Here is a 27,719-nt window from a genome sequence, read left to right as displayed (position 1 = left end):
GCCTGGGGAGAGAGCCAGGGACCCAGTGGCTGCCGTGTGGACACCCAGACTACGGCTGGGCGTGCAGTGGGCGTGCGCGGGCTCCCCACAGGCTCCCAGCAGAACCCTCTCCCACGCCTTCAGGGATGCCCCAGGGACCACTCCGTCCGCAGGCTGGTAACGGTCTGGGAGAGCCAGGCATCACGCAGGTCTGGACACTTCCCTCCGGGCGTTACCAGCACAGCCCGCAGCGGTACAAAAGGGAAAAGGCAAACTGAGGTAACCCTGACTTTGCGCACCGGGCCGGGACGGCTGTAGCACCAGCCCTCGCTGCGGTGGAGGCTGAACTCCCGCCTGGAGTGAGGCTCCTGCAGCACCTACCGCTCCACTTCTCTGTTCCAGGCAAGTCGGCTCCAAACCTGGCTCTGCGGCTGACCTCCAGGGCTCTTGTTGGCACGCGGATTCCTGGACTCGGACCCTAAAGATTCTTATCCAGGAGGGATGGGAGTGTGCCCAGAGCTGTGCTCCAACAGGTGCTCTTGGTCACATGGCACAGGGGATCCATGGAGCGGTATGTGGAAGGAACGGCTCGAGCCCACACTGTCTCCACAGCATCCATTGCTGGGACGGGCCGTGGCTCAGACAGGGGGCCTGGGGGGCCACCCAGCACGTTCTGGGCTCCCCACACTGACCTACTAGCGTGTGCCTGACACGCATCTCCGAGCTCTGCCTCCCCACGGGCCCCACAGCTGTCATTCTAGCACACAGGCACGGCACACCAACTGCACTCCGTTTATTGGGCACCTACTAGGGACAAGGCACAGTTCCAGGTGCTGCGGGGTACAAAGACAGAAGGCTAGCCCTCGCCCTCAAGGGCTCACAGTCTAGTGGGGAACAGACACGCTCACAGGCAAACAAAAACGCGGCCGGGGGGGGCGAGCTCCAGAAAGAGGCAGGACCCGTGGGAAGGCAGGCAGCCGGGCAAGGTCACGTGTGCCGAGGCACCCTGGGTGTTTGAACGGGCCCTCCGGCCAGTCCCCGGGGATGGGCAGGATTCACACGGACGGGGCTGACCAGAGAAGGACGTCTCAGGCACAGGGAAGGCAGGGGGGTGGGAGGGTCCCCTGACATGTCGGCCGCTCCCGGGATGACGGAGGGAACCGAAGCTGGGAGCAGGGGCTGAGGCCAGGAAGTGGGGGTGTCCTCCGAGTCGGGTAGGACTTCGTTCTGTGGGCCATGGTGAGTCACGGAAGGTTTCTGAGCAAGGGAAGGACATGACCTCGCTTTCTAAACTCCAGGCGTATTGCTGTAACGCGTGATGGCCTCTCTTCTCGGGAACGTCACTCCGGGGCTTGCACTCTTTCCTGGTGTCCAAGCAGAAACCCCGGGGCTGCAGAGACTTCCCGGGGCTGCCCACGGCCAGGAAGGCGCAGTGCAGGTAGACGCGGAGCTCACTGAAGAGCTTCGCACCACCTCCACGGAACAGCAAGCAGGAGGTGAGGCCTCCTAGAATCATCTGAAAGTAAGCAGCAGGGCCAAGGAAGGTGCCCTGTGAACCCCAGTTACCTAAGCATGTCACCGACGGGCTGCCGAGAAAACGGGTGTGGGACAAGAAACCAGAGAGCATCTCCAAACTAAACCACCTCCCGGAACCCCTCCACCCTGCGCTCACTGGGTGGGGAGACCCGGCTGTCTAACTCACTAGACGCAGAGGTGGGGCTTCTAAACGCTCTGTACAGACAGGGCTCTCCGCTGACCCTCCCCAGGATCCGGCTTACCCATCCAGTGAGGAGGGAGAATGGCGCCCCCCACTCCCCGGGCCACCCCAGCCCGAGAAGGGGTGTGAGGCCACCGCTGTCCAGGTGGACACGGCGATGCTGGTCAGCGAGGGCTCCCCCAGAACCTCGGCACCCGCTGAACTGGGTGCCTGGGCGGCGAGGGATGAAGTCACGGCTGGGCTCCCCAGAAGAAAGGTCCCCGGGGAGCCGGCGCGCACGTCTGGGCCGGGCCCGGCAGGACCTCCGCCGCCGTTGCTGATGGTCCACAGGCACGGGTAGGGGCTGCAGAGACACAGAACGCTGAGGACGCTGCCCGCAGGCCCGGCCAGCTGCCCAGCACGCACACTGCACCAGGAGGCCCAGGTCTAGGAAGACGATGCCTCCCCCACGGCTTTCTGGCTCTGACACAGCACAGCCCTGTTTCTGCGGAGCAGCGGAGGCCAGTGGTGGCCCGCCGCGGAAGGAGCATGGGATTAGGTACCCTGACCTGAATTTCCTCCGCCCTGCCACCGGCACGTTTGATTTTGAACACAGCGCTTCACTCCGGGAGCCCCGCCCTGCAGCCTGCGTGGACGGCTGGAGAGCCAAACGGGGGCGGATGTGGAAGGCCAGGCCTGCGAGGGGGACCTCAGACTGGCAAGAGGGCTGACGGGACGCAGCCGCCGGGACACACAGGCGTCAGAAGACCCAGGTCGGCCTCCCCGCCCTACGGCTTACGGCCTCCGCGGCCTCACCTTCAAGACTCAGGGTCGCACTCACACACAGGGCGCAGAGGCCGGCGTGCACTGGAGAAAGAGGGAGCGGGTGATGCCCGGCCCATGGCACCCAGGAAGGGCAGCGCTTGTAACGGACTCTTGGCTGCACCCAACGGCTCTGCTCCCAGCAGAAAGGCTGGGAACTAGACCACCGCCTCGGACCGCTCCCATTTGCAAGCCCTGGTCACAAACCTGGCTGTGCCGGGGAACCACGAGGCAAGTTCTGAAATAACACGGGTGCTGGGGCCTGCCGCCGCACACCCTGACGCGACCATCTGGCTTGTGGCCCGGGGATCAGGGCTTTTTAAAGCTTTCCAGTGGATCATAATTTTTTCTCCCGAACACAGACGAACACGCCCGCTGCTGCAGCAGGTGGGGTAAACGCCCACGCCCGCGGCCTTCCGTCGTCCCTACGTCCGGACGTTTAGAGTCCTGCCTCTTCTGATACGCCCGGCCTGAGAAGAGCTCGGGACACGCCGACCGTCCCGGGCACGTTTGCTGTTCTCTAGCAAAATCTGTACGGAGCCGGTCGTCGGTTAAACACGCTACTGAGGGAACAAGAGGGAGAAATGCCCCCTGTGCTCTGCAACCCAGCCCAGAGACCACAGACCTCATGGGGCCAGAGGAAACCCACAGGAGGCCAGGCTCTGGGGGTGTCTGTCTGTCTGGGTGTTAGCCAGCTCGGCTGGCTGGGATTTGAGGCCTGATCTCCAGAAGAGACGTTTCCACAACGTCGCTCAGGGCGGGCCCTTCCTGATGCCTCCCGCCCGGTGGGAGCCCCGCGCTCGTTACACACGCGGTGCGCGACCTTCGGGCCGCTTTTAATGCCTCGGAGCTGTAGTTCCTCCAGTGGTAAAACAGGGTCCAGCGCCAGCCTCGCGGACGTCTTGGATACTGTAAATGACTTCCGTGAGGGACGGAGGACAGAACTCGCCACGGGGCTACTTAACGTCTTCAGGGGCTCCCTGTCTGCCCTCCTATCACAACCCAAATCCACGCTCTTGCCTCAGATAACCCACTCGGGCGCTGTCCAGTAGATACAAGACGTGACCACAACTGCAGGGCTCTGCTGTCTAGCAGCTACGCATTTCAGGAGGGACGGAGGGAGGAAAAAGGAAGACGAAGCTTCTCGCTATATTTTATGGAACCAGAAATATTTAAATTATTGTCATTTCAACATGGTTTTGAGGTAAAAAGAGAAAAAAAAAAGAGTTGAGCTTTTTATGCTCTGTGTTCTGCTACATCTTCAAGCCAGTGTGTGTGTGTTTCCGGCACACACACCCCCTGGGACCCGCTCCGTCTCCAGGGCTCAGCGGCCGCCCGCAGCCGCCGGCAGCTGTGTGGGACAGCACAGCTGGACCCCGAGCACCAAGGCAGCATCAGCATCAAAACCACCAAGGCCAAGCGTACAACACCCACAGCCTGTCACAGGGCAGAATCGCAGGCTCCAACCCAGACCTGTCTCCAGATCCTGCATTTTAACGACATCCCAGGTGATTCTAACTCTCCTCCGAGCGTGAGCAGCCGTGCTGTAGACCCAAACGCTACCATCTCCTCACGTTTTCTAGACCGGCAAACCACAGCCATCCTCGGAATCTTCCAAGACCCACCGTTGAGTGTGGGACCCCTGTCTGGACCTTCTCACCATCGGCACACCTACGCGGGAAGTACAGCCGGCGCTTCTGCAGCGCATTACCGCTCACGAAGCATTTTAGTGCCTTTTCTCCTCCTGGGCTCATCACGACCCAGGGCAGCCCCTATAGTTTCCGCTTTAGCGACCAGAATGCTGGAGCTCAGTGAGGCCAAGAAAACTGCCTGAAGACGCGACATCAGTAAGGGACAGAAGCAGGACTAAAGCCCACGTCCACCAAATGCCAAGGTCCCTGTCCGTTCTCTCCTCTCATCTCCAGAAGTCCGAACAAAACGCAGGTCTCTGGTGTGCAGGCCACGCCGCGGCTCTGTCACCTGGGCTGTGGGCCAGACTCCCACAGCCTGTCCCCGGGTAGGACGGGTGGTTTATGACAACACGGACAACCCAGCATCTTGATTCTCAGTATCTACTGACACTTCCTCCAGCACCTCCCACGGTCGGTGTCTATCTGCCGCCACCACGGCTCACACCATCTCTGGCTGGTTCAGGACAAACAACTCCAGGCCATCAAGTCTTTTCCCTTTTCAAAACAGAACACCGAAGCATGCAGCGGAGCAAGTGCTTTCCCCTCCCTCGTCTCTGGGAGAGGAAAGTCCATCGTCTTGCTCCCTGCGCTTGTAGTGGCTTAAGAGTCAGGACGACGACTCCGCAGCGAAGCCACCGTCGGAAGAGCGGACAGGAGTCTCCGGCACCCGCATCACCCCCGAGACCACCGAGGAGCAAAGCTGCCGGTGCTGGTCTTACCTAGGCCCTGGGTTGAGCGGGCCGCTCGTGTGCGGGACGGGCAGGATGCTGGTGTGCGGCGCGGAGGACAAGGAGGCCCAGCTGTCCGCTGCGGAGAACACCTGCAGGTTGCTGCTCGAGCTCTCCATCAAGTTCACTTTGGGGAAAGGACAACAGTTGAGTTGACAGAGCGCAGAGAACAAAGACGGTGGCCGAGGACCCGTCTCACGGTGACACACCGTGGTCTGTGCTGCTGATGCCGGGAGTTTGTGGGTCCTTGCGGAGGGAAACAAGAGACGCGGTCTCCCAGACACACCGAGTGTCCACCGTAGGCCACACGGCGCTCACGTTTTAATTGTCACCGCAGCGACCTGACCTCCCCACAGTATAGAGGAGGCCCGGAGGGGAGGGTCGGTCCGCCGTGGGTGACCAGACCCGCCGGACGCGCACCACCCCGCGCTGTCCCGTGGAAGAACGGGCACGTCAGCGTCCCCTCAACACAGGCCGGAGGGCCCGCCGGAGCCCCAGACGGCATTTCTGAGGACCGGCCCCTTCCTCTTCTGAGCAACCCCAAGTAACGTGAAACCCCGCAAGCACAGAGTCTGCGAGCCTCCGCCTGCGTGAACGTGCAGACAGGAGGGGGAAGAGGAGGGCGAGGAGGAAGTTTCCGGGGCCTACGCCAGGCTGGCCCAGGCAGCCTCTCAGGACGGGGCCCTTGAAACCGCGTGAGCCTCAGCCCCGCGCCCCCCCACCCCCCCACCCCCGCCACCTCCGTCCCAGACCTGCCCCCCAGCCACCCCGGGCCTCTCTCCGCTGTGCCCCTGCCAGCACCACTCTTCCCTGGAGTGCCCTGGGCCTCTCCGGGGTCCGCTGCTGGCCACCTCACTCCCGCCCACTGCCACCGCTTTCCCCTTCTGCGCATCCCGCAAATCCCAGCTCCGGCCGGAGCCCCTGTGGGCGGCTCCGCGGCTCTTCCTCCCCCAGCACCGTGGCTGGTGAGTGTCACAGACTTGTCCCCCCGGGCCCTGGTTAAAGTGAAGGAGAACCCGAGAGCCTACACTTGTAACAAGCTGTGCTGCTGCCCCGGGTCCGAGCGCCACGGAAGAGCTCCTGCGACCGCGTGCCCCGCTCTGGCATTGACGTGTCCCGAGCTTCCTCATGCAAGAGCCTGTCCCCCCGTCCCATTCCCCCCGCCAGCTACAAGAGGGCCTGGCGCCCAGCGGGTGCTCAGAAGCTGTGTGTTCTGTGCTGACCGAGGAGGGACGCGGTGAGAACACCGCCCACTTTCTGATGTCACGAAGCTCCCTGTTCCGTCTTCCCGGCAGAGGCTTTCAAGGTTGCTGGGCGCAGCAGCAAAGGGACCCAGGCGGCGGGCAGGGCCTCTGCAGACAGCTCGGGCGGCCCGAAGGATGGGACCTTAACGCTTCTCCTCCACGTCCCCTGCCGCCCGTCTTCCCTCTCTCTGCGGTCTAGCGTCGCTCTCCCCACGGAGACCAGAGTCTCTGTCCGGCTGGGGTTTGTCTACTCCGCGCACGGACAGAACCCAGCACACAGCCAGCCCTCAGGACATCTCTGGGGCGCCCATCACTGAACGAGAAATCAGCCCTTGGCTTCCCTTCTCCCTTCCTGCCTCCCCACAGATCTAACAAGCAGGCAAGGGTCTGGGCTTCTGCAAGACCAAGGCCGGCTCGGTGGGGTCAGGGAGGAAGAAAGCGCACCAAGGCCAGCGGCGGCTCCGCAAATAAGCAGATAAGCTGCGGATGTGCCCGAGGCCGGCCCTGCGCCCCCAGCGGAACCACGGGGAAGTCTGGCTGCAGTCGCCCGGCTTCCTACAGGCCCTCCGGGACTGGGCCTGCTCCGCCCTGGGCAGAGCCGCGGCCTACGAGTGCAGAGAGGAGCGACGGGGAGGCGGTGAGCGGAGGACCCTGGGCGCCCCCCCGGCTTGGCTTTTGGAGACGCAGCTTGAGCTGCTGAGTCCACCGGCGGCCTGGGAGGAGGCCCGTCACACCTATCAGGGACCAGGAGATGGTCTTATGAAAAAATCATAAAACACGGAGGACGTCATGATTATATGCTCAATTGCTAGTGAGTAAAACAAGACGTTAAAATAACAATACACAAACCGTTGCGTATGTTAGATGACAGCGATGCCACCTTCGATACTTCTTGTTACTACGGGCTGTTTACTGTTTCCCAAACCAGCCCCACCCCCAGGGGCTTCATTAGCAAAACCACGCACCTGAGGGAGAATGGTTTCTGTGCATGTGGGCCGCAGGGTAGGGAGCCTGCCGGTGCCCCCGGAGGCCAGGGTAGAGCTCACGACCGTGGTGCGTGTGGGGCGCAGGCAGAGGCAAGGGGGCCGCATACTGGTAATTGGCGTTTCCTGCTGCGCACACTCCCTCCGGGTTGGAAAAGATCCAGCCTCCCACTGGAAGAGACGAAAGGAAGGCTCGGACCGACCCTGAACTTGCACACCAGAGGTCAGGTCTCCAGGCCCCTCACACACTGCGCCTCTGTGGGAGCGACCCTAAAGGTCTGCCCCAGGGAGACGGAGGCCACCCCGCTCACTGTGCCTCCCCTTCCACGCAGCGGCGTGGCTGGCTGCTTAGGACAAGGCCCGCATTGCTCTCAAGGCTCGGAAAGCCGCGCGGGGAAGGCTGGCACAGAGCTGTGCAAAAGGCCCTTCGAGTGAGTGAGTCACGGGAATGCACAAGTCAGGTTGCTTCTGACTCACTTGAGTTAAATTAAAAGTCAGTCTGAGACGGGGATGTCAGATGTCTGTGTCATCCCCAGCCACCAGGGCACCCTTAGTGTGCTTCACGGGAACAAGGGTCTCTCTCTGCCCAGGGGGAAGGTGTCTGCAGTTCTCACCCCAGCCAGAGCCACGATGGCTCCCCTCACCACCCCCCACCAGAGGCTTCTGGAAGCAAAACGTGGGGAGCTGGCTAGCACTAAGAATCTTGCAGAACATTCTGGAAGGTTATACAACAGTTCACAGAAATTTGTTTTTGAATGAAAAGGACAAGAAACAAAGAAAAGGCACCCGAACTGGAAAGAAAGAAAGAAAATGTTCTTGACGCAGGTGTCCAGTGGGCAAAGCCAGGCATGGGGTCTCCCGGAGCCAGGCTCCTGTGCCCTTGACTCTGGAGACATTCGCTGAGAAGATGACAACACGAGAGCTTAGTGTGGGGCTCAGCACACAGGGGCCGGTACAAAAGGTTCGTTTTTCCAGCTCGCTTTAAAAAGGGCTTTTCTTTCTTTCTTCCTTTTTTTTTTTAAGTGCTTTTCTGGGAGCTGTTCCCTTTCCACTCTGCAGTGGAACACGCGCCAAGGCTTACGGGAAGGAGCCAGGAGAGAACCCCAGAACCCCAGAGCAGGGCGACAGCAGAGTGCCCGAGCGAGTGAACCACTAAGATTCTCATTCAAGTTTCTCCGATGCCAGGGTTAACCTTCCACCCTGACCTCACTGGCCTGGGCCTCCGCTGCAGCTCCAGGGCCTTCCTCCCTCAGGGGGTCTCCCCCGCCATCCTGACATGGGGAGGCCAGTGCCTGGTGAGGGACCCCCAGTGTCTGTAGGGTCCCCAGCCGTGTATCACTCACCCCACCCTGTGGGCGTCCAGTCAGCCACCCAGAGTCCTCCCCACGGGCAAGGCTGGAGCCTGCCTGAAGCATTGTGGTGGGAACCAACTCAAAAATGGGCAAACACTAAAACAGGGCCAACCCAGGCCAGACCGCCAAGAGTGGAGGTGGAGAGGCAGGAGAGACTCCCAGAGTGCACTTGGGACAGTCCGTAGCCTCTGGGACATGAAAAGTCCAGTCTGAGAACGCTATCTCCTGCCCCAGCTTTGGTCCAGCCCCTCAGGAACACTGGTTCTCTCTGGGAATCCTAGAAGGGCACACACTGGACTTGAGTGGAAGAAGCAACCTGTTGAGTCTTGAGAGAAGCTGTGGAACAGTCCCCAAGCCTCTGCCACAGGGAGGGTCTGCGTGTGGTGGGGGGTGGCTCCCAGGGTCCCCAGGGAACCCCCCACCTGGCGTTCACCCGACTCACGGTGAGAGTAGGCCACGTGCTGGCTCTCGGACACAGCTTCAGGAGCGTCTCTGAGGTGACTCCTGGAACACAGGGAAGTGCGCCCGGGCTGTCCGGCGGAACACAAGTCCAGCGGGACATCTACCCCACGCTCCCTTTGGAAAGCAATCCCTTTCTTGAAATAAGGAAACCAGACACCTTTGGTCTCAGACGTCTCCCCCCTTCACCCAGGGTGCTTTATCTAGTGTGTGATCCCCCTCAGAACACGACCCGTGGTCATGCCGATTTGCCCTGTTTCCCGCTGTCCCACTTAGTTGGGTGTCTCTCGCTTGTGGTCACTGCTTCTGCCTGACGGAACTCCGGCGCTGACAGCAGCTGGGGTTTGCGCAGGACTTCGGGGCACGCGCGAATCTGGGATAGGCTAGACCCACCAGTAACCCTGCCAGGAAAATACTGCTAGACCCACTCAGCAGATGGAAAAGCGGGTCTCAGAGAGGTAGCATGACCAACCCCCAGGGAACAGCAGAGCCAGGACTCCAAGTCAGGACGACCTGCTTTTCCTGTTCATCTCACACCTGCGATCTCCCTTGGGCTTAGATATCTGAAATTAAGTTAAATTAAATACTAACAGGACAAAGTCCATCAATAGAAGTCAATTAGGTAATATTGTTTTATTTTTTTCTAGAATGGAAAAGGAAAACACGGAGCTGGGGAGTCGCTAGCCTAAGGGGCGGCGTCCCCATTCACCGTGCCGGAGCCTTGGAACTGGCAAGAGCAGAAACTACACTGATCTTAGCCAAAAGGCCCAGAAGAGATCCCTAGCAGTCTCTGAATGGTCTTCCCTCAGACCTGACCTACTTATACGAATCACTCACCTCTCCTGGGCTACATGGAGTTAAAAAAAACAATAATAATTGCAACTGTACCACTCAGAGAGAATTGGAGGAAGGGCAGAGTGATCATTAAAACTCAAAATCACAGGGCACCTGGGGGGCTCAGTGGGTTAAGCCTCTGCCTTCGGTTCAGGTCATGGTCTTAGGGTCCTGGGATCGAGCCCCGCATCGGGCTCTCTGCTCAGCAGGGACCCTGCTTCCCTCTCTCTCTCTGCCTGCCTCTCTGCCTACTTGTGATCTCTGTCAAATAAATAAATAAAATCTTAAAAAAAAAACAACAACACTCAAAATCACTTTTTTTTTTTTTTTTACATCTGCCTATGTTACTTTCAAGAATCAGTAATAAAAGAGAGCTGAGCAAACATTGCCAGTTAGAGGTTCCCCTGGAGCCCTGCTCCCAGGCACAGATGGTTAGGAGTTTGTTGAATATGAAATTAAATGTCACAAACCTATTTCTATCAAAGGTAATGCAAGTTCCTTCCAAGACGAGCATAAATCTCACATTTGCAGACGTCAGCTCATATGATTTTACTGAAATTTCTCTACTCACCTTTCCTTGGCATCCAAGAAGGCTTTGGCAAAAGGGTTGTACTTGATTTTGAGAGCTGTTATCTTCCATTTACAAAGACAAGAAGCGTTAGTGAAAGTGGAACATACATGAACAAACGGAACCTTTACCTTCACCTGGGAACTTCTGTAACATCGCAATAACCCCTCTCTCTTGCTCTCCCTCTCGTGTCTTTGCTCAGTTCTGCACGAAATTACTCATGCACGGCCTCTGACAGCACTGTGCTGTAGCCCGTGGTGAAAATGGGAAACACAGCGGGATATGAGCAAAAAAAGGGCAAAGCATTAGAAATGTGCAAAGCCTGAAGTGCTAACCCTAGCATTCCTTCTTTGTTTATTCATCTTTTTTTTTTTTTAATATATTGATCATGCCCCTCACATCAGCTACTCTTCTAAGAAGTCACCAGGAACACGGTCAGTCACGCAGGTTTGAGTCCATGTCTCCCGGAGAGCACGGTCCAGCCGCACTCCCTGAGTCTCCGTGATCACTTCCTCGGTGATCCGGGTTACAGAAACACACTGTACTGCTCCCAGCCGCTGGCACTGCATCCCATGGCCTTTGCCGGCTTCCCTCTTCAGAGCCGGCGGCCACCATATACAACGTCTATGAGCTAACGGCCTCTCCCCGTGGGCTATACGAACTTGAGGACAGCACCCACACCTGTGATGCCCACCGCGGTGTTCCCAGCAGGCGGTCCTCGTCAACAAATCTTTGCTCAATAAAAGAGCATTGGAAAGAATGTTTATTTCGGCAAGGGCCTGGTAGAAAGAAGAAAAGTTAAATAAAAGCACCACTCTTTCTGACCCGGGAACGGGGAAGAAATCAGAAGAGGGAGGCGAGCCATAGGGTCTGATGCACCTGTCCCGGTCTTTCTCCTGGTCTAAACCTAGAGAGGTCAAGGTGCACAGTGAGACCAGCACTGACCCACAGGCCTGCCCCCCTCGAGGGTGCATCAGCGTCGACTCAGCAGGGAGTGCTAGCAGCGAGAGAGGCTCTAAGTTTGGGTTTTCTTGGCTTGATTCCCACGGGGCATCATCAAGGCTGAAACAGGCCACCGGGCAGCTAGGACACAGTCTCCAGCACCCCCTGACATACACAAACATGCGCTCTCCAGAGTTGCAAAAGACACACCCCCCTCAAAGACCCAGACTCCCTCCAAGGGAGAGAAGCAGGAGAGGGTGGGCCATCTTGAACACAGCATGTTTTCGCCTGCGAAGACAGCACCTGCTGAAATGATCAAATATTTCACCTCTGTCCCCACCCGCCTGCTACAGGGGCTCAGCCAAGAGGCCAGACTACGTAAAGGAAAGAAATCACATTTTCTCTGCCCACCTGTGATTCGAGTTCAATCAACAGCTCAGTTTGACCTGGAGGCTCTCTAAGTTTCCAAGCCCAGGTGCTCATCAGAATCCTTTGGGGAGAATTTAGAGACTCTAGACCGCAAGTACCAGCCCTGGGGATTCAGACTCGGTGGGCTGGGAAGGAGCCCAAATTCTTTAAAAGCCTCCAAAAAAGAAATGCAGATGAAGGGAGCAACAAGACACCTTCTGGGTCTATTTGGTATGGGAGGTGCGCTTTGTTTTCTTCACCAGCAGGTTATCAAAGCTGCTGGGAACGGTGCGGCAGGAGAGGAGTACGCTCTCTGCCCCGCGATGTGGGGGTACCTAAACCCACGCTCTCCCTGGAGCAATGCCATTGCTAGGAGTTCACCCACGCAAGCCAGCGGCAGTGGATGGGGGCGTCCCGGGCCCACCCTGCAGCGTTATCTCCAACAGCCGATGAGACGACTGTGCGCGGCCTAATGCCCAGCAGTGGGCAGCTGACGGCCTGAAGCACGGATGTCCTCTGCGGGCACGTCAGGAAAAGAGAGAGGCCTGGAAAAAAGGAGAAGTCTGCAGACTAACATGCAGGACGTGAGCCGGTGCCTGCGAGGAAGCCCATTCTCATCTGTTACAGACGGGAATACCGGGCGCAGCACACTCGCCGCTCTCACGTGTCGTGTCCGCGGGACGGCTCGAGAGGCAGGAGAGAAAGGGCAGCTCTCCTTTTTCTTGTTCGCGGAACGTACGTCTGTGCTATTTATTTATTACACGGGCGTTTCTCTAATAAACAGGTATTATTCTAAAAAGAATTTTTTAAACTTGAGTCAGAAAGAGTCCGACCCACCCCGGCGCTTCTGCGTCGGACGCGCCGGCCCAGGACGCTCTCCAGGGAGCCGGGTCGTGGCGCCCCGGCCAGCGGCAGAGGCCGGGGCTGGCTCCTCGCCTCGAAGGGCAGGGGCTCCCCGCGCGGGGCGGCCGAGGGCACACGGGGCCCGGACCACGGAGCCCCCGGGCGTCTGGGGCTTCCGCGCGCGCAGGCCGCACCTTCGTGGGCCCGCAGGGGAAGCACCGGCCGCTGGCAGACAGGCAAGGGCGCGTGGAAGGGGCGACCCGCCGTCGAACCGCGTCTCCGCGAGACCTCGGAGACCCGCACAGCCGCCGGCCCCGCGCGGTGCCCTCCGGCCCCTCCCGCCCCGCGCCCGCGCCCGCGCACCTCCTCGTTCTGATAGGCCGTCACGGCGATGAACTGGGTCTCGGGGAAGGAGCAGTTCGCCACCATCCGATGCGCGCCCCCGACCCGCACGATGTGCACCTGCGGCTCGTACTTGTGCAGAGAATTCAGCATGATCTGTGGGGCGGGATAGCAGAGGACGGAGGCCCGCGGACGCTGCGCCCGGCCCGGCCCCCCAGGCCCACCGCCCCCGGCCCGCCTGACCAGGGCCGGCCAGAAAGCTGTCCTAAAGTCCGGCTCTCCCCCCGGCCCGGCTGTCCTTTCTCTCCCTCCCTGTTCTCCCAACAACGACCGTGGGCTTCGTCGTGAGGACATCCTGGTCTTCCGGGAGGAGCCCTGCCGTCTCCCAAGTCGCCACCTGCAGAGAGGGCGCCGGCCACCGCCGCCCCACGGCATGCGCTCGCGGTGGCCCCCGAGCCCGACTGCAGGACTCCCGGCGCGAGGCGGGGACGCAGGAGCTGTGCGCGGGTCAGCGTCCTGTTTCAGGAAAGGCCCGGAACCTCCCGCACGCTGCGGGGCGGCGAGGCGCATCTCCTCCTGCTGACGCGTGAGCTCCGGGGTCCCGCAGGCCAAGCCCGGGAGTCAGAGGAGGCGCGAGGACCCGGGACCCAGCGGCTCCCCACACAAACAGCGGGGGGCCGGCCAGCCTCTCCCCCAGCCACGGGCCGCCCACCCCCTCAACAGTCCGCGTCCTAACATAAATCACAGCTTTGCACGGTACATTCGCAGTCTTCCCAGAGAAAACAGAAGAGGGACAAAAGCCCCGAATTCTTATTTACTCTAATTGGAGACCTTAAATCAAACCTTCCTTATTTAAGGTCTGTTTGTTTTTCTGAAAACCCAAAGCCGCTCGGATATTCTACTGACAATTATCATAATGCCCCGCTGGAAGCCGCAATTATTTCATTTAGGAGCAGCTTTTTATTAAGGTTTTTGTCTACTGCCAACACGCCACTTACACCAAAGAGAGGAGAGAACAACAGAGCCGGGACCCACAGACATCTCCTCCCGGGGCTGGGTAAAAAGGCAGCACGCAGGCCAGCACTGCGGCAGGGCTGATGATTAAGGAAACCGCGCACTCCCGCGCGCTCTTACCATCAGGAAGTCCATTAAAAACTGAGAGCGGCCAATTAAGACCTGTTTATTCCTGATCACATTTGGGCTCCAGGGAGTAATTGGCTTCCGTGGGAGAAGAGGCCGGTGAGGACCCCTCTAATTGCCTAAATGCACCCTTGATATTTCTTGATTGGCGCTGTGGGGCGGCCGCGTGGCCGGGCGACCCGGTCGTACCTGCCCGCCTCCGTTGAGCCTGTTGGTGAGCTTGACTTTGCTGAAGGAGATGGGAGCTTTCATCCAGTGGGCCCCGAAGTTGGGGGAGTCTGGGTGGATGTAGACGCAGCTGTGGCTGGAGACCTCCGGCTTGCCCGCGGGCACCCACTCCCCGTTGACATACTTCCAGCGGTGACCGTCCGTGGGGACGAAGTCCAGCAGGAGGGAGTACATAGCATTGGGGTCCAGCCCCGTGACACTGATCTTGAGGACAGGGAACATCCGTCTAAAAGGAAAGGCAGAACTGAGTCACAGGAGGGATGTCAATGTTGGGGGACTCACCCAGCCGTCCCTCCGCGCTCGGGAGACCTGCCCTGGAGTGCCCCTGGGGCGCAGAGAATGCCCCAGGCCTGCAGCCCCAATTCCAACAGGGGCCTCTTCTTACAAGTGCATGTCATGGTGGGGTTTTTACTTCAAACCACTGTGTCTGTTTTAACGTCCGAAAGCCACTGATCTCATCATTTGACAGAGGAGGCTGAAGCCCAAAGTCTGTCATCAGATGCCACATTCTCAGAGACCTTTCTTCAAAGACGTCCTCCGGGAGCACACCAGTCTCCACACTAACGCCACCAACCAGCCCTTCCCCCACAAGGAACACCAGTGCGGAGCGACAGTAATAGCATGAACAGGGAGCAGGTGGTTTCACGGTTATGGTTAGACCAATTCCTTCCCTGCATGACTTCTCAGAGCCTTTAATATACTAATATACTCTACAAACCTCTGCAAAGGTAGGGTCTGTGCACACACTGAACTGGTATGACTATGGAACCTTCCTTTCACTGAGGGTTTTGTGGGAATTTGAGCTCAAGACGCACCGACCTGGACTCCTTGGTCCTTCTGCCGCGCTCTAGAACAGCACCAGCAAGTTTGGTCTCATGCATTTGCAGAGCCCCTCACTGGGCATCTCATTCCCTCTGATTTGTTTTTCCCTTGACAAATGTACTAAGTTGCTCCAAATTATCCTTAAAAGACCTGGTTTCTAGACATACCCCCACCCGAATGCCCGAGACACTGGCTTATTTGTCAATACCTCTTAACATCTGAATCCCCAAACTGAGAAGCTAACAGTCCCGAGTCTAGACACTTGCTGCCAAAGCGACCCCTGAACCAGCACCACTGGTCCCTGACCAGCTGGAAGGTCATTTGAAATGCAGAACCTCAGACCTCACGCTAGACCTGCTCGATCAGAAGCTGTGCTTTTCCAAAGTCCCCAGGCCAGTCACAGGAACATTAACACGTAAGATGTGTGGGTGTAGAGCATCTTTAGCTTTTGAGAAAAAAACTCGGGAGATATGCGAGGGAGTGAGGGCGGGGCTAGCTCACGGTCATTTGCAAGGAGACCCTGGCCTTGGGGCACCTGGGTGGCTCACTCTGTTCGATGTCTGCCTTCGGCTTGGGTCATCATGATCCCAGGGTCCCGCGCTGGGCTCCTTGCTCAGCGGGGGGATTTGTTTCTCCCTCTGTCCCTCCCCCTGGCTCTTTATTTCTCTTGCTCTCTCTCAAAAAACGAATCAATAACATCTTCTAAAAAAAAAAGGAGCCCCTGGCCTCGGGATTGTGCATGGGAATGCTGACGGCTGGCTCCCTCCCTCCCTCGGCTCCGTAGAGTCGTCTCTCTCCTCCCCCAGTCTTGGCTCAAGGAGAGAAAATCGAAGTAGGAGGCTGGACCCGTGCGAGTGCGTGAACTACAGGAGACTCCGACGGGAAACCTGCATCTCGAGTCCAGGTCCTGCCTGATGCTGCGTGACTCACCTCCTCCCTCCGGTCCCTTCACGACATGATGGTGACTTTCCTGTAGAGGAAAATGATGGTCCTCCCCCCGGGAGCGACCTGTGGCATCAAAATTCGTCCCCTTGCATATTCTTTTGCTCTTTCTTCAACAGAAGGAGTTCATCTATTCTTTTCTCGTCGTGTTTGACGAAACTACTCCCTTCCACAACATATTTTAACATTTTAAATTATTTTAATAATATTGGCCAAGTATAGAAAGAAGCAGCCCCCTGAAAAGCACAGATGCCGTTTGCCAAGAATCACCAAAGCAGACATCAGACATGACCCCACCGGCCACACTGGTCACCCTCACCAACGGGAGCCTGGCTCGTTTCTGTGAGGCACATGGAGAGACGGTCTGATTTCTAGTCTATGGCTTTTTCTGAAATGGTGAAATTGTTTGGTCCGGTGTGGTTTGGCTCAAAGAAAACAAAGAAATGAAATGTGTAATCATAATTTCACATATGAAGTTTAAAAGTACTGTAAGTTTTCTTGATAAGGATATGCAGTACATGTTAAAAAAAAAAAAAAAAAAGAAAGAAGGAAAGCTCATATAATGTATCTTCGTCACAGTGAACTGGCAGAGTAAGGACACAGCCCCTCAAGCATGTGGCATGGCCGCTATCTTCAGGGCATGAAATGTTAAGAAGTTTCCTACAATTCTGCCTTAAGACTGAAGAGATGATTTGGAGCACCTGAGCGGCTCAGTCGCTTAAACGTCTGCCTTCAGCTCTGGTCATGATCCCAGGCTCCTGGGATCGAGTCCTGTGTCCAGCCTGCTTCCCTTCCTCTCTGTCTCTGCCTCTCTGCCTACTTGTGATCTCTGTCTGTCAAATAAATAAATAAAATCTTTTTTTAAAAAAAAAGATTTTTAAAAAAGTAATAATAATAAATAAATGTAGAAGATAATTTTAAATTGCAAGACTGTTATGAAGGAACAACAGTGGGTGATGTCACAGAGGGGAATTAAGAGTGAGAAACTGCTCTAGATGGATCTTAGCAGGTCCAGGGGACAGTAAGCTAAGGCCAAGTAAGGAGAAGAAATGAACCCTACAGATGCCAGAAATGACTTCTATAAAAGCAACTGCACACGGAAAGAACAGCAAGTACATGGTCCTGGGGTCCAGATAAGCCTGGACCGTTGAGGACTACTGAGGAAAGAGAAGATTAGGGTGACTAAGGCAAAATGAGGGGGAAAACCTGATTTTCACTTGTGCTCTCTCTCCTAGCTGTGTCATGCTAGGTCTCACAAAGAATGTAGCATGACCTTTAATTCCACAATACGGGAATGTGTCATGGCTTTTCTCCTGTCGTGCTATGTTCAGGAGCCACACCTGATGTTCTCAAGAACCTGCGACCGCACGAAAAGATTCTCAACATCGTCAGCCATCAGAGACATGCAAACCGGAAAGTGCAGTGAGGAATCACTTCCCATTCACGAGGACGTCTGTGATTAAAAAGTGGACAGTAACAAGTGTTGCCGAGGCTGCAGAGAAACTAGGAGCCTGAACACAGCGGTGGGGATGCGGAACAGTGGGACCACTCTGCAGAACAGTCCAGTAGCTCCTCAGCCGGTTACAGACAGAGCTGCCATATGACCCCGCAATTCCACGCCTACACACACATGCGAGAGACATGAAAACACACAAAATCTTGTACACAAATGTTCACAACAGTGTTATTCGTAAGATCAAAGAAAGTGGACACAGCCCACGTGCCCATCCACTGAAGAATGGGTTAACAAAACAGGACCCACGTACACAAGTGAGTATGATTTGGCAATAAAAATGCTATATAGCACGGCTGAACCGTGAAGACATGACACTCATGGAAAGGGGCCAGTCACAAGGGACCACCAATTGCATGATTCCACTCGTACGAACTGTCCAGTCGGCAAATCCACAGACTGTAAAAGATCAGTGGGTGCCAGGGCCAAGCAGGACGGGGGGACTTGGGGCATGATGGCTAGAGTAGAGATGCAGGATTTCTTTTGTGGATAATGAAAATGCTTAAAACATTATTTGTGAGCATGTATGTATAACCCTGTGAATATAGCAAAAATCACCAAATTGTACACGCTTTCAGTGGGTGAGTTGTACGGCACATGAATGGTCCCAATAAAACTCTTTTTTAAAGTAAAGAAAAAAAGATAAAGAAACCATAGTCCTGGATTTTAGAAGGACACATCTGAAAAGTTACAGAATGGAGCCGGCTGGGTAGCTCAGTCGGTTAAGTGTCTGACTCTTGATCTCAGCTCAGGCCTTGATCTCAGGGTTGTGAGTGCAAACCCCGCACTGGGCTCCATGCTGCGTGTGGAGTCTACTTAAAGGGGGTAAAAAGTTTCTGAAAAGTTACGTAATGGTTTATTGCTTTATTCTCTTTAGTACTTGTCTACCAAGAATTTTATGATTATTTCTGTTTTATTACACAGCTACACCTGTGGTGAGCACAGCATAATGTATGAACTTGTCGAACCACTATGTTGTACACTTGAAAATCAGACAACACCATATCTATCTATTCAAATAAAAAAACTTATTTTAAAAATACTTTTGTTCTTTTATCGCCACACGAATGAACTAAGATGCTATGAATTTTTTAACCTCTATTATCCCAGTGAGGAACAAGGAGGTCCATCACCTTGTCATGAGTCTGGTAACCAGGACGGGAGCTCATCCCAAGTCTAGGCCTAGTCCAGACTCTGAGCCTCGTGTCCACGTCACCCCCACGTCACAAGGAGCAGGAGCACTGTCCAGGGGAGTCCGTGCCCTCACATGCGGGCAGCACGCGCCTGGCTTTGTCCTCCAGGGTGAACTGCACCTCTAACCCAGCCAGCTTTTCTTCTTTCCTTTCCAAGGGATGGCTAACCACAGAGGAGCCCCAGCGCCTCTGGGGAGCTGAGAAACATGTACACCGGCCCCTAATTCGGGGGTGGGGGGGAGGAGAGAGAGGGGGGAGGAGAGGGAGCTAGCACAAGGACCAGGAAAGCAGGCGCGGATGGAGGAACGAGCACTCCGCAGGTGGCTGGGTTCTGCTCCCTGCCACGGCGTCAGGAGGCCGGTCTCTGGCTTCTGCTTTCCTTGCAGGCGATCTCAGGAGCCAGGACTACTGACGGAGGCTATGAGGAGTGAGGTCTGCAGGAAGGAGGCAGCTTTTGCAGGTGAGAGGAGCAGAGATGGTTGGAGGTAAACTCACTCGCTCCTGTAAGCACCTTCCTTTGCCTCTCCCAGAATTGCAAGAGGCCGAAACAGTGGGTCGGAGGCAGGTCACGCAGACTCAGAGGACCCTCAGGGATCGTGCCCGTCAACCGGGGGGAAGTGTCTGGGGCTACAGGGCACGGAAATGTATTTGCCGGATGCACAAGCTCCGTTTTCTCCCCCTCTCTGTGCCCGCATCAGCTGGCTGCCCCGAATCGCTGGCAAATCCGACTTAGGATTCCCAGCGCATGTTTTTGGATAACAAACGGACGTCTCCGTGACATCCGAAATGCTTCCAACTTCTGAAAACCTGCTGGAGGCAAATCCGATCAGAACTGAGTCGAAATTATTCAACTGCTTGGAAATACCTGGGAAACAGGCCATCTTCCGCTAACGTGAAGATGTTTTAGTAAAGAAAACAAGAGGTGCAAGAGATTTCACAGATTTGTCTCAGAGCCTCAAATGAGTGTCTTTCCTTCAACCGACAATCGAAGTTCAAGTTCGCCGGGAAGGAAAGGGAGGATTCACCTCCAGACGCTCTGCCGAGGGTGCGAAGGGAGGTCGGCACAACTGCTGCTGCTGCATCGGAAACACACGTGTGGGAAACAAACCGACGTTTAAAAAGAGGGAAGGGAAAAAGCAGGGAAAGAAAAGGAGGGGGGGGAGCCAGGAGAGAGGGAGCGGGACGAAGGTCTCGGGTGCCGGCGTCTGGGGATGATGCGCAGGAGAACCCTCTTCCCACCTCCACCTGCCGGAGGCAAGCCTCCCCCTGGCATGCTCCGAAGGGTCTCCTTCTGAAACCCAGACTGAACTCTTCCATCAGGCCATGCTATGTTATTTCAAAACTTTCTCTTCTTTTCATTTTATTTAAAATCAGCTAATTCACATATCGTGCATTCCTAGTTCCGGAGGCTGAATCCGGGACTCATCAGTTGCGTGGAACCCCCAGGGCTCCTCACTTCCCATGTCCTCCTGAAGGCCCTCTCCCAGTTACCCTTCCCTCCGGCAGCCCTCAGTTTGTTTTCCAGAGCTCAAGCTCTTATAGCGGACAGGAACTATCTGATGACCCCCCCCACCCCGATGCTTCTAGAAATCCAGAGTCTGCCCACAGGGGCCGGCAGGCTATGTGAAAGAAAGGGGCCGGAGCCGGGTGTTAAGCTTCTCTGCAGAGAAGGGCTGTGGGGGCAGGTGCCCCGGGCTCAGGAGTTGGTGTGAAAGGCAGGGGTGAAGCATCTGGAGGAGACGGGTTGGGTCTGCAAGCAGAGGACAGTGGGTACGAAGGAGACATACAAGAATAGACCCATAAGAGAGGAGGGGCCGGAAACAAGAGCTTTCTGTATCGAGAACAGGAAGAAGTTGCTAACAATTTAAATCTGTGAAAATAAGAGACTGAGAGTAATTTCCGGCTAACCTCACTCATCATCAACACATCCATCTCTTAGACGAGCATCTCCCTTCTTTTATCTGAAGTGTAAAGGGAACTGTTTCCTGGCAAAACCTTGACCCTAAGGGGTTCAGGGGCCATAATGGAACCTAAGAGAAGATTCGGTTCACTGGAGAAGGGGAAACGGCCGCAGGGCCTCCACGCACAGCAGCAACCAGTTGACTGGGACGAGACGTTTTTACAAAGAATATTTTTCACATATTTAATATCAAAGGACATTAAACGGGAAGAATTTTACATTTTAAATAAGCAGAAAAAATGATGTAGGTGAACACGGGCAAGAGAAAGCTCTTCCTAAATTGTGAAAGAACATCCCAATGTGTCCTATCATTAACCTGGATCTTAAATGGCTTCAGAAACTGTATTTCTTCCTCACTGGACTAGACGGACTGTATTTTTACTTGGTGATGGTGCTTATTCCACTCTCACAGGTAACGCCTGGACAGCCGAATGGAGAGTGTGAGGCTGGACATTGGCACAAACACTATCCACTAAGCACAAGGGATGAACCACAGTCGCTCCCACCTACTACTGGACAGAACTTGTACAACTGCAGCGTCATTCAGCGTGAAAGGAAGGAAAGTAAATCCAACTAGAAACGTGGGGCTGATTCTTTGATATTAAAAACATTTTTGGGGCACCTGGGTGGCTCAGTGGGTTAAAGCCTCTGCCTTCGGCTCAGGTCATGATCTCAGGGTCTGGGATCGAGTCCCACATCGGGCTCTCTGCTCAGCGGGGAGCCTGCTTCCCCACCTCTCTCTCTGACTGCCTCTCTGCCTACTTGTGATCTTTCTTTCTGTCAAATAAATAAATAAAATCTTTAAAAAAAAACATATTTTGGGGGCACCTCTGTGGCTCAGATGGTTAAACCTCTGCCTTTGGCTCAGGTCATGATCTCGGGGTCCTGGTATTGAGCCCTGCATTGGGCTCCCTGCTCGGTGGGGGAGCCTGCTTCCCCCTCTCTCTCTACTGTTCCCCCTGCTTGTGCTCTCTCGCTTTCACTGCCAAATAAATAAATCAAATCTTTTTTTAAAAGTATTTTCTATTTCTTTCTACCCCAAATAATGTATAAATACAGATCAAGAGTAGGCACTGAGATCGTTACAACTGCAAATATTAAAAGTAACAAATCCGATATATGAAACAAGTAGGGGACCCATTTAGAGTCAGAAAACAGAAATATCAAGCTCGTTTGGTTGGTATTCCTAGCAGGTTTAATATCCTTTCTACTAGGAGTGATCACAATGTATTGAAATGCCCTGATTTCTGGCACACCTTCCCCTCACAGAGCACTTCAATGCCATGCAAAAGCGCTCGAGTTCACAATTCTCCCAGAGAGACAAGGGATGGTTCGTTTCTACGGTGTGGATTTTTTCTTAAAATAGGAAGCCAAGGCATCGGGAAAGGAAGCATTTTGCACAAAGTCAAAAGCTCGCCAGAAATCCCGCAGGCCTCAACTTTTCTCTCGTAGCAGAATTCCTCCTGAGGGCCACCGCCGGAGCCCTGCGGAAACGCGCCTTGCTGAGGCGCCTTCTGACCTCTGTACTTACTGACCTTGTGAGCCAAAGGGTCTGTGAGCAGCAGCTCAATGCCGGGAGCCAGTCTGGCCAAGCTGCGGGCAGCGAGACTGTCTTGCCGAGCATGTGCACTTCCTCTACAGAGCGAGCGCTCCCACCGTGACCTCGACAGCCACTTAGCAGGGCCGGACCGCACAGAATCCCAGAAAGGCCGGCAGAGACCGGTTGCTGCTCGTCTCTGATTTGCCGCCCTGAGAAAAAAGAAGGTGTCTTCCCTCTTCTCAGGCAGCGCATCACGGCCTCAGGCAGGTACTGTCCTTGCCACGGCTCTCAGGTCATCCCACACACAGTGTCCCACGAACACACACCAGGAAGCCGAGGGAGCGACGGGCAGCGAGATGACGTGTGCCCTTCGGTCCCCTTCTTCAGCTGGTCCCGAGTTTCTGGCAAGTTCGCTGTGCTTAAGAGGAAACACTCAGCTTCCAAATAAAGTTGACTTTCACCTTATCTGAACCCAGCTGGGGCTCAGGTCTGCTCCAGGACAGGCAGTGAGTCAGAAAATAACAATAATTTCGGGCTAATCTCCCTACCCCATGGGGCATGGCCCCGGGCGCTGCCTTCCCGCAGTCTGTCCGGTGAACACGCAGGCAAGCTGGCTCCACCCCTGCGCCTCTGCTGATCTCGGGAAATTGACTGAGTTGGCTGGGGAAAGCCGGGCGAGCCTGTCCCTCTGAGCTCTGCCATCAGCCCGCGCTGCCTCTGAGCAGAGACGGGCAGCCTCTCCGACAGTCGGGGGCTCGCCGCCCTCGCCGAGCCCTCCCAGCCCAAGCGGGCCGGCGGAGAAACTCACCTGCCGTTCTTGGTCACGATCATCTCGTTAGTGACTTCCTTGAATCTCTGCCAGAGAGGGGCGTCCTCCAGGACGACCCGAAGCTGCTTCTCCGTAGGGTCGCCTTTCTCCCTCCCGGCCTGCAGCTCGCTCTCCACCACGTTGAGGAGGCGAGACACGGTGCCGTCGCTGCTCTTCTGGCTGCCCGGCTCGCTCATGGCCACAGGCCCCTCTCCAACTTGGCTGAGAAGCGTCACCTCTCTCCTGCCACCACCTCCTTCCTCCCCTCACTTGCCGGCTTTTCAAACCCAGCTGGGCAGTGTCTGGGGAGCTGGAGAGAAGATGCCGGGCCCTTGCCTAAGCCCCTAGCATGACACCCCTTAAAGTCTCCAAATTATACCACCAACCTGTTAAGCTCCAGTGGGGAGGGGAGGGAGGGGAGAGGTAGGAAGAAAAAGCCCTCTCTTAATTACTCATCGGATCAGGTGGGAGACGGCCCCGCTCTCCCATTGGCTGCCAGGCACAGAATAGACATTTAAGAAGAGTACTCCATCCAAATTATCAGGCTTTTATCTTGTTGTACCTGAAGAGGTCTAATCACTGTTTTGAGGACCATTTTCCCATTAATTAAAATTGTTCCAGGCCCAGACTGCAACAATCAGGCAAACCATGTTTGTGTATAAATCGTGGCATGCGGCACCTATAGGAAAAGAAGTCCTGGTGAGAACCGGCAAACTTGATGCCAAAGCGGCTTTCCGGCCGCAGTCGAGAACCCAGACCCCGCCGCCGTCTAGCAGCCCCGGAGAGAAGAGCGTGCGCTGTGCCAGGAACAGGACAGCTGCGCCCGGGAGTGAAGGGGGGGGCTCTGTGCACCCCCACCCAAGGATCAAGATCCAGAGGAAAGGAAAGTGGACCTAAGGTCTGCTCCTCCCCGGCACCCCCCACTGCTCCTCTCCGCGCTGAGGGATCCTATCCGTGCACACGCTCGCCTGCTCATCCCAAAGGCCCTCAGCGTCTCCGGCAAATGGGACTCTGAAGCTTGTCCTTCCTCCCTAGAACCCAAATCCCCAATTTGCCTTTTTCTAGCCCTCGCCAGAGAGGAAAAAAACTCATTTAGCATCATATTACTCTTTCTCTCCAGAGGCATTCTTCCCTCCACGACTGAAAATAAGCTGCTGACATGACAGTGCTGAGAAACTTGGATCCAGAAGGACCCTCTGGCTTTCCTGGGAGACCGTCCGCGACCGACCTGGCATTCCAGGATGCGTTCCCCCATTCCCAGGTAATACACTACCAGCAGAAAATGCTTCTCTTACCCGGAACTCAGAGTAAAACCTGGGGAGGTGCAGGAAAGGACAGGGGTCGCGCGCTCTACCTTCCCAACCCAGAGTAGACCCTGGGGGTTAGAGCTTTTCCCTCACTACAACCACAAGAGCATCAAAGTGAAAAGGAAAAACAAAAGCAAAAATTAAAACATAAAGTGCACTGAGGAAAGACACTCAGTACTTAAAGTGTATTCGGGGCAGGGACCCTGGGAGGCTCTGTGGGTCTAGCTTCTGGCTCTTAGTTTTGGCTCAGGTTCTGGTCTGGGCGTGTGGGATCCGGCCCTGTGTGGACCCGAGGCTCCGCACTCAGCAGGGAGCCTGCCTGAGAGTCTCCCTCTGCCCCCCAGGCTCGTGCTCGCTCTAAATAAACAAATAAATCTTTAAAAAAACAAAAGCACCTAAAGATACTCTAACTGTATGACCCGGCAATCGCTTTCCTTGGTATTCATCCAAAGTTGTTGAAAATTTATGTTCATACAAAAACCTGCACAAAGAGGGTTTGGGTTTTTTTTTTTAGATTTTATTTATTTATTTATTTGTCAGAGAGAGAGAGAGCACCCACACGTGCACAAGCAGGCAGAGGGAGAGGGAGAAGCAGGCTCCCCACCAAGCAAGGACCCCGATGTGGGACTCGAACCCAGGACCCTGGGACCATGACCTGAGCCGAAGGCAGTGGCTTAACCGACGGGGCCACCCAGGTGTCCCACGGAGAGGTTTTTAGTAGCTTTATGCACACTTGCCAAAAGTTGGAAGCAACCAAGATGTTTTTTAATAGGTGAACGGATAAGTAAACTGTGGTCGGTCTATCCAGACAAAACAATATTACTCACCACTAAAAAGAAAGGAGCTATCAAATATGAGAAGACATGGAAAAACCTTACATTCACACTTCAAGTGAAAGAAACCCATCTGAAAAGGCTACGTTCCAGAGCCTGCGGCATTTTAGAAAAGGCTCAACTACGGAGCCGGAGCCAGCGAACTCTGGAGGTTGCCAGGGGCTGGGGAGAGAGAGAACAGGTAGAGCACAGGGGGCTTTTAAGGTGGAGAAGATACTCCGTAAGGTACCATAACGATGGATACACGTCATTCTACGTTCGCCCAAACCCACAGAACGTACAACACCAAGAAGGAACCTAATGAAAATCCTGGGGGCCGCCTGGGGGGCTCAGTCGGCGAAGCCTCTGCCTCCGGCTCAGGTCATGCTCTCGGGGTCCTGGGATCGAGCCCCAACTCAGACCCTCTGCTCAGTCGGGAGCCGCTTCTCCCTCTCCCTCCACCCCTCCCCGTACTTGAGCTGCCAAATGAATAAAATTTTTTAAAAATTTTTTGAAATTAATAAAAATAAATAAACTTTGTTTTGAAAAAAGAAAGAAAGAAAACCCTGGATGCGGAGTAATCATGACATGTCATTGTAGTTCATCAGTTATAATAAATTTACCGTTCTGGTGCAGGATGTTGATAGCAGAGGAGGCTGTGCGGGGGTGGGGGGCGCGGGGGCAGCAGGTAAATGGAAATCTGTATCCTCTCAGCTCAATTTTGCTGTAAAATTAAAACCACTCCAAAAACTAAAATCTACTCAGGGCAGGCAGTGAGGGGGCATCTGCACAGGTGACTATCCAGAATTACCAGGTAGGGTGCAGCGTAGTCACAGAAGTCTTTATATGAAGGAGCAAAAGGGTCAGAGCCAAACAGAGAAGGCGCAAGGAGTGAAAGCAGGCATCAGAGAAGAAAGAAGCCGCGCTGCCGGCTTTGGGGATGGAGGAAGGAGTTGCAAGCCGAGAAGAGTCAGAAGCCTCCAAAAGATGGACACACAAGGAAATGGATTCTCCCCTAGAGCTTCTGGAAGGAACACCTGCCGACACCTGGCTGTTAGCCCCATGAAACAGACTTAAGACTTTGGACCTCCAGAACTAGAAGATAAATGTATGTTGTATTAAGACACTAAGTCTAGGGTACTTTGTTAGAGCAGCAATAAGAAACTAATACAAAGACGACGACACATCCAGCCAAGGAGAGATTTCAAGACGGTGCGGCTTAGGACCATGGCATAAGCGTGGCTGGGAGCTTCCTCTTCCAAAGAGCGGGGGAGTAAAATCTGGCATAACTACACTGTGTTCCTAAAATAAAAAAACAAGCCATTTACCTGGGAGAAACTTTTCCCACGAATCTTTATAAAGAAAACACTGAATAATATAGTGAACAGTGTTTCCCCAGACAGTCCATCATATCACTAAGATGAGGGTCCCTGCCTTCAAAGAATTAAACAACCTAAGACGGAGAAAAGGGCATCTGCCCAGAGAACTTTAATACCGAGTGTGCAAAGTGTTTTGGAAGTACCGATAACGGAGAAAAGTAGGAAATAATAGTTTTGTTTCTTGTCAGTTTCATCCCAAATCGTGAGCTCCTGAAAACCAGAGTAGCAGGTCAGCTCGAGAGTCTCTTCAACCTGGGGGCCCGGGAGAGGACGACTCTCAGGGAACAGCACATGCAATGGCCACCCCAAGAGCGGGCCCCTCCCAGCATGGCCGGTGCACCCTCTCCTGGCCTTCACCCTGGCCTCTCTGGACAGCTGCTGCCCTCTCCAGGCAACACTTCCTCTGAGATCCGTCTTTTGTTAGATACTTCAGAGGGAACCACGTAAAACTGCAGCTACTCACCCTCTGTTTTACCTGAAAAAAACTAAACATTGATTTCCTATGGGTCAACCTGATTCTTGGGTTTGAAACTAATATAAAATGCCTTGACTGATATGTCTAAATAATGCCATTTTACTTTAATTGTTCTCTAGTTATTATCTTATTATAAATGACTCTGAGAAACATTAAGCAAGAAAATAAGAACCACCCACAATCTCAATACCCAGAGACGACTTCTGTTGACAAGTCTGGCATAGACATTTTTCACCTACAAATACACACATACTTTCTGCTTTATAAAGAAAAAATGGGATTTAGGGGCACCTGGGTGCCTCAGTGGGTTCAGCCTCTGCCTTCAGCCCAGGTCATGATCTCGGGGTCCTCGGATCGAGCCCCACATCAGGCTCTCTGCTCTGCGGGGAGCCCGCCTCCCTCTCTCTCTGCCTGCCTCTCTGTGTGCTTGTGATCTGTCTCTCTGTCAAATAAATAAATAAAATATTTTTTAAGTGAAATTTAAAAACAGCATGGCAGATGGAACACACGCTTTTATATCTGCTCCCCACCAATCCCCTCTAAAATGGCTCCAAGGAGGGCGCCTGGGTGGCTCAGTGGGTTAAGCCGCTGCCTTCGGCTCAGGTCATGATCTCAGCGTCCTGGGATCGAGCCCCACATCGGGCTCTCTGCTCCACAGGGAGCCTGCTTCCCTTCCTCTCTCTCTGTCTGCCTCTCTGCCTACTTGTGA

General features: G+C 54.9%; 1 protein-coding gene across 2 annotated transcripts in view; it reads right to left on the bottom strand.

Moving 5' to 3' along the window:
- Positions 1 to 757: 757 nt before the first annotated feature.
- The window catches only part of TBX19 (T-box transcription factor 19), a 45,698-nt gene continuing 18,736 nt past the window's right edge, over positions 758 to 27,719 (bottom strand). Inside the window, exons 2-10 of one of the 2 annotated variants that reach the window (XM_082702754.1) lie at positions 23,038 to 23,716; positions 14,221 to 14,485; positions 12,913 to 13,047; positions 10,360 to 10,421; positions 8,938 to 8,999; positions 7,126 to 7,314; positions 4,908 to 5,043; positions 1,758 to 2,039; positions 758 to 1,495 (exon numbers count right to left, since the gene is read on the bottom strand). In XM_082702754.1, coding sequence (XP_082558880.1) covers positions 1,492 to 1,495; positions 1,758 to 2,039; positions 4,908 to 5,043; positions 7,126 to 7,314; positions 8,938 to 8,999; positions 10,360 to 10,421; positions 12,913 to 13,047; positions 14,221 to 14,485; positions 23,038 to 23,234 — 1,332 coding nt within the window. In that variant the 5' untranslated portion in view covers positions 23,235 to 23,716 and the 3' untranslated portion in view covers positions 758 to 1,491. The remainder of the gene's footprint in view (positions 1,496 to 1,757; positions 2,040 to 4,907; positions 5,044 to 7,125; positions 7,315 to 8,937; positions 9,000 to 10,359; positions 10,422 to 12,912; positions 13,048 to 14,220; positions 14,486 to 23,037; positions 23,717 to 27,719) is intronic. The other variant, XM_082702755.1, reaches the window with a different exon arrangement.

Source organism: Mustela nivalis, assembly GCF_964662115.1.
Source record: "Mustela nivalis genome assembly, chromosome: 16".
In the NCBI taxonomy this organism is placed as follows: domain Eukaryota; kingdom Metazoa; phylum Chordata; class Mammalia; order Carnivora; family Mustelidae; genus Mustela; species Mustela nivalis.
The sequence above is the reverse complement of the archived record's forward strand: the minus strand, read 5'-3'. Positions and strand labels throughout refer to the sequence as shown.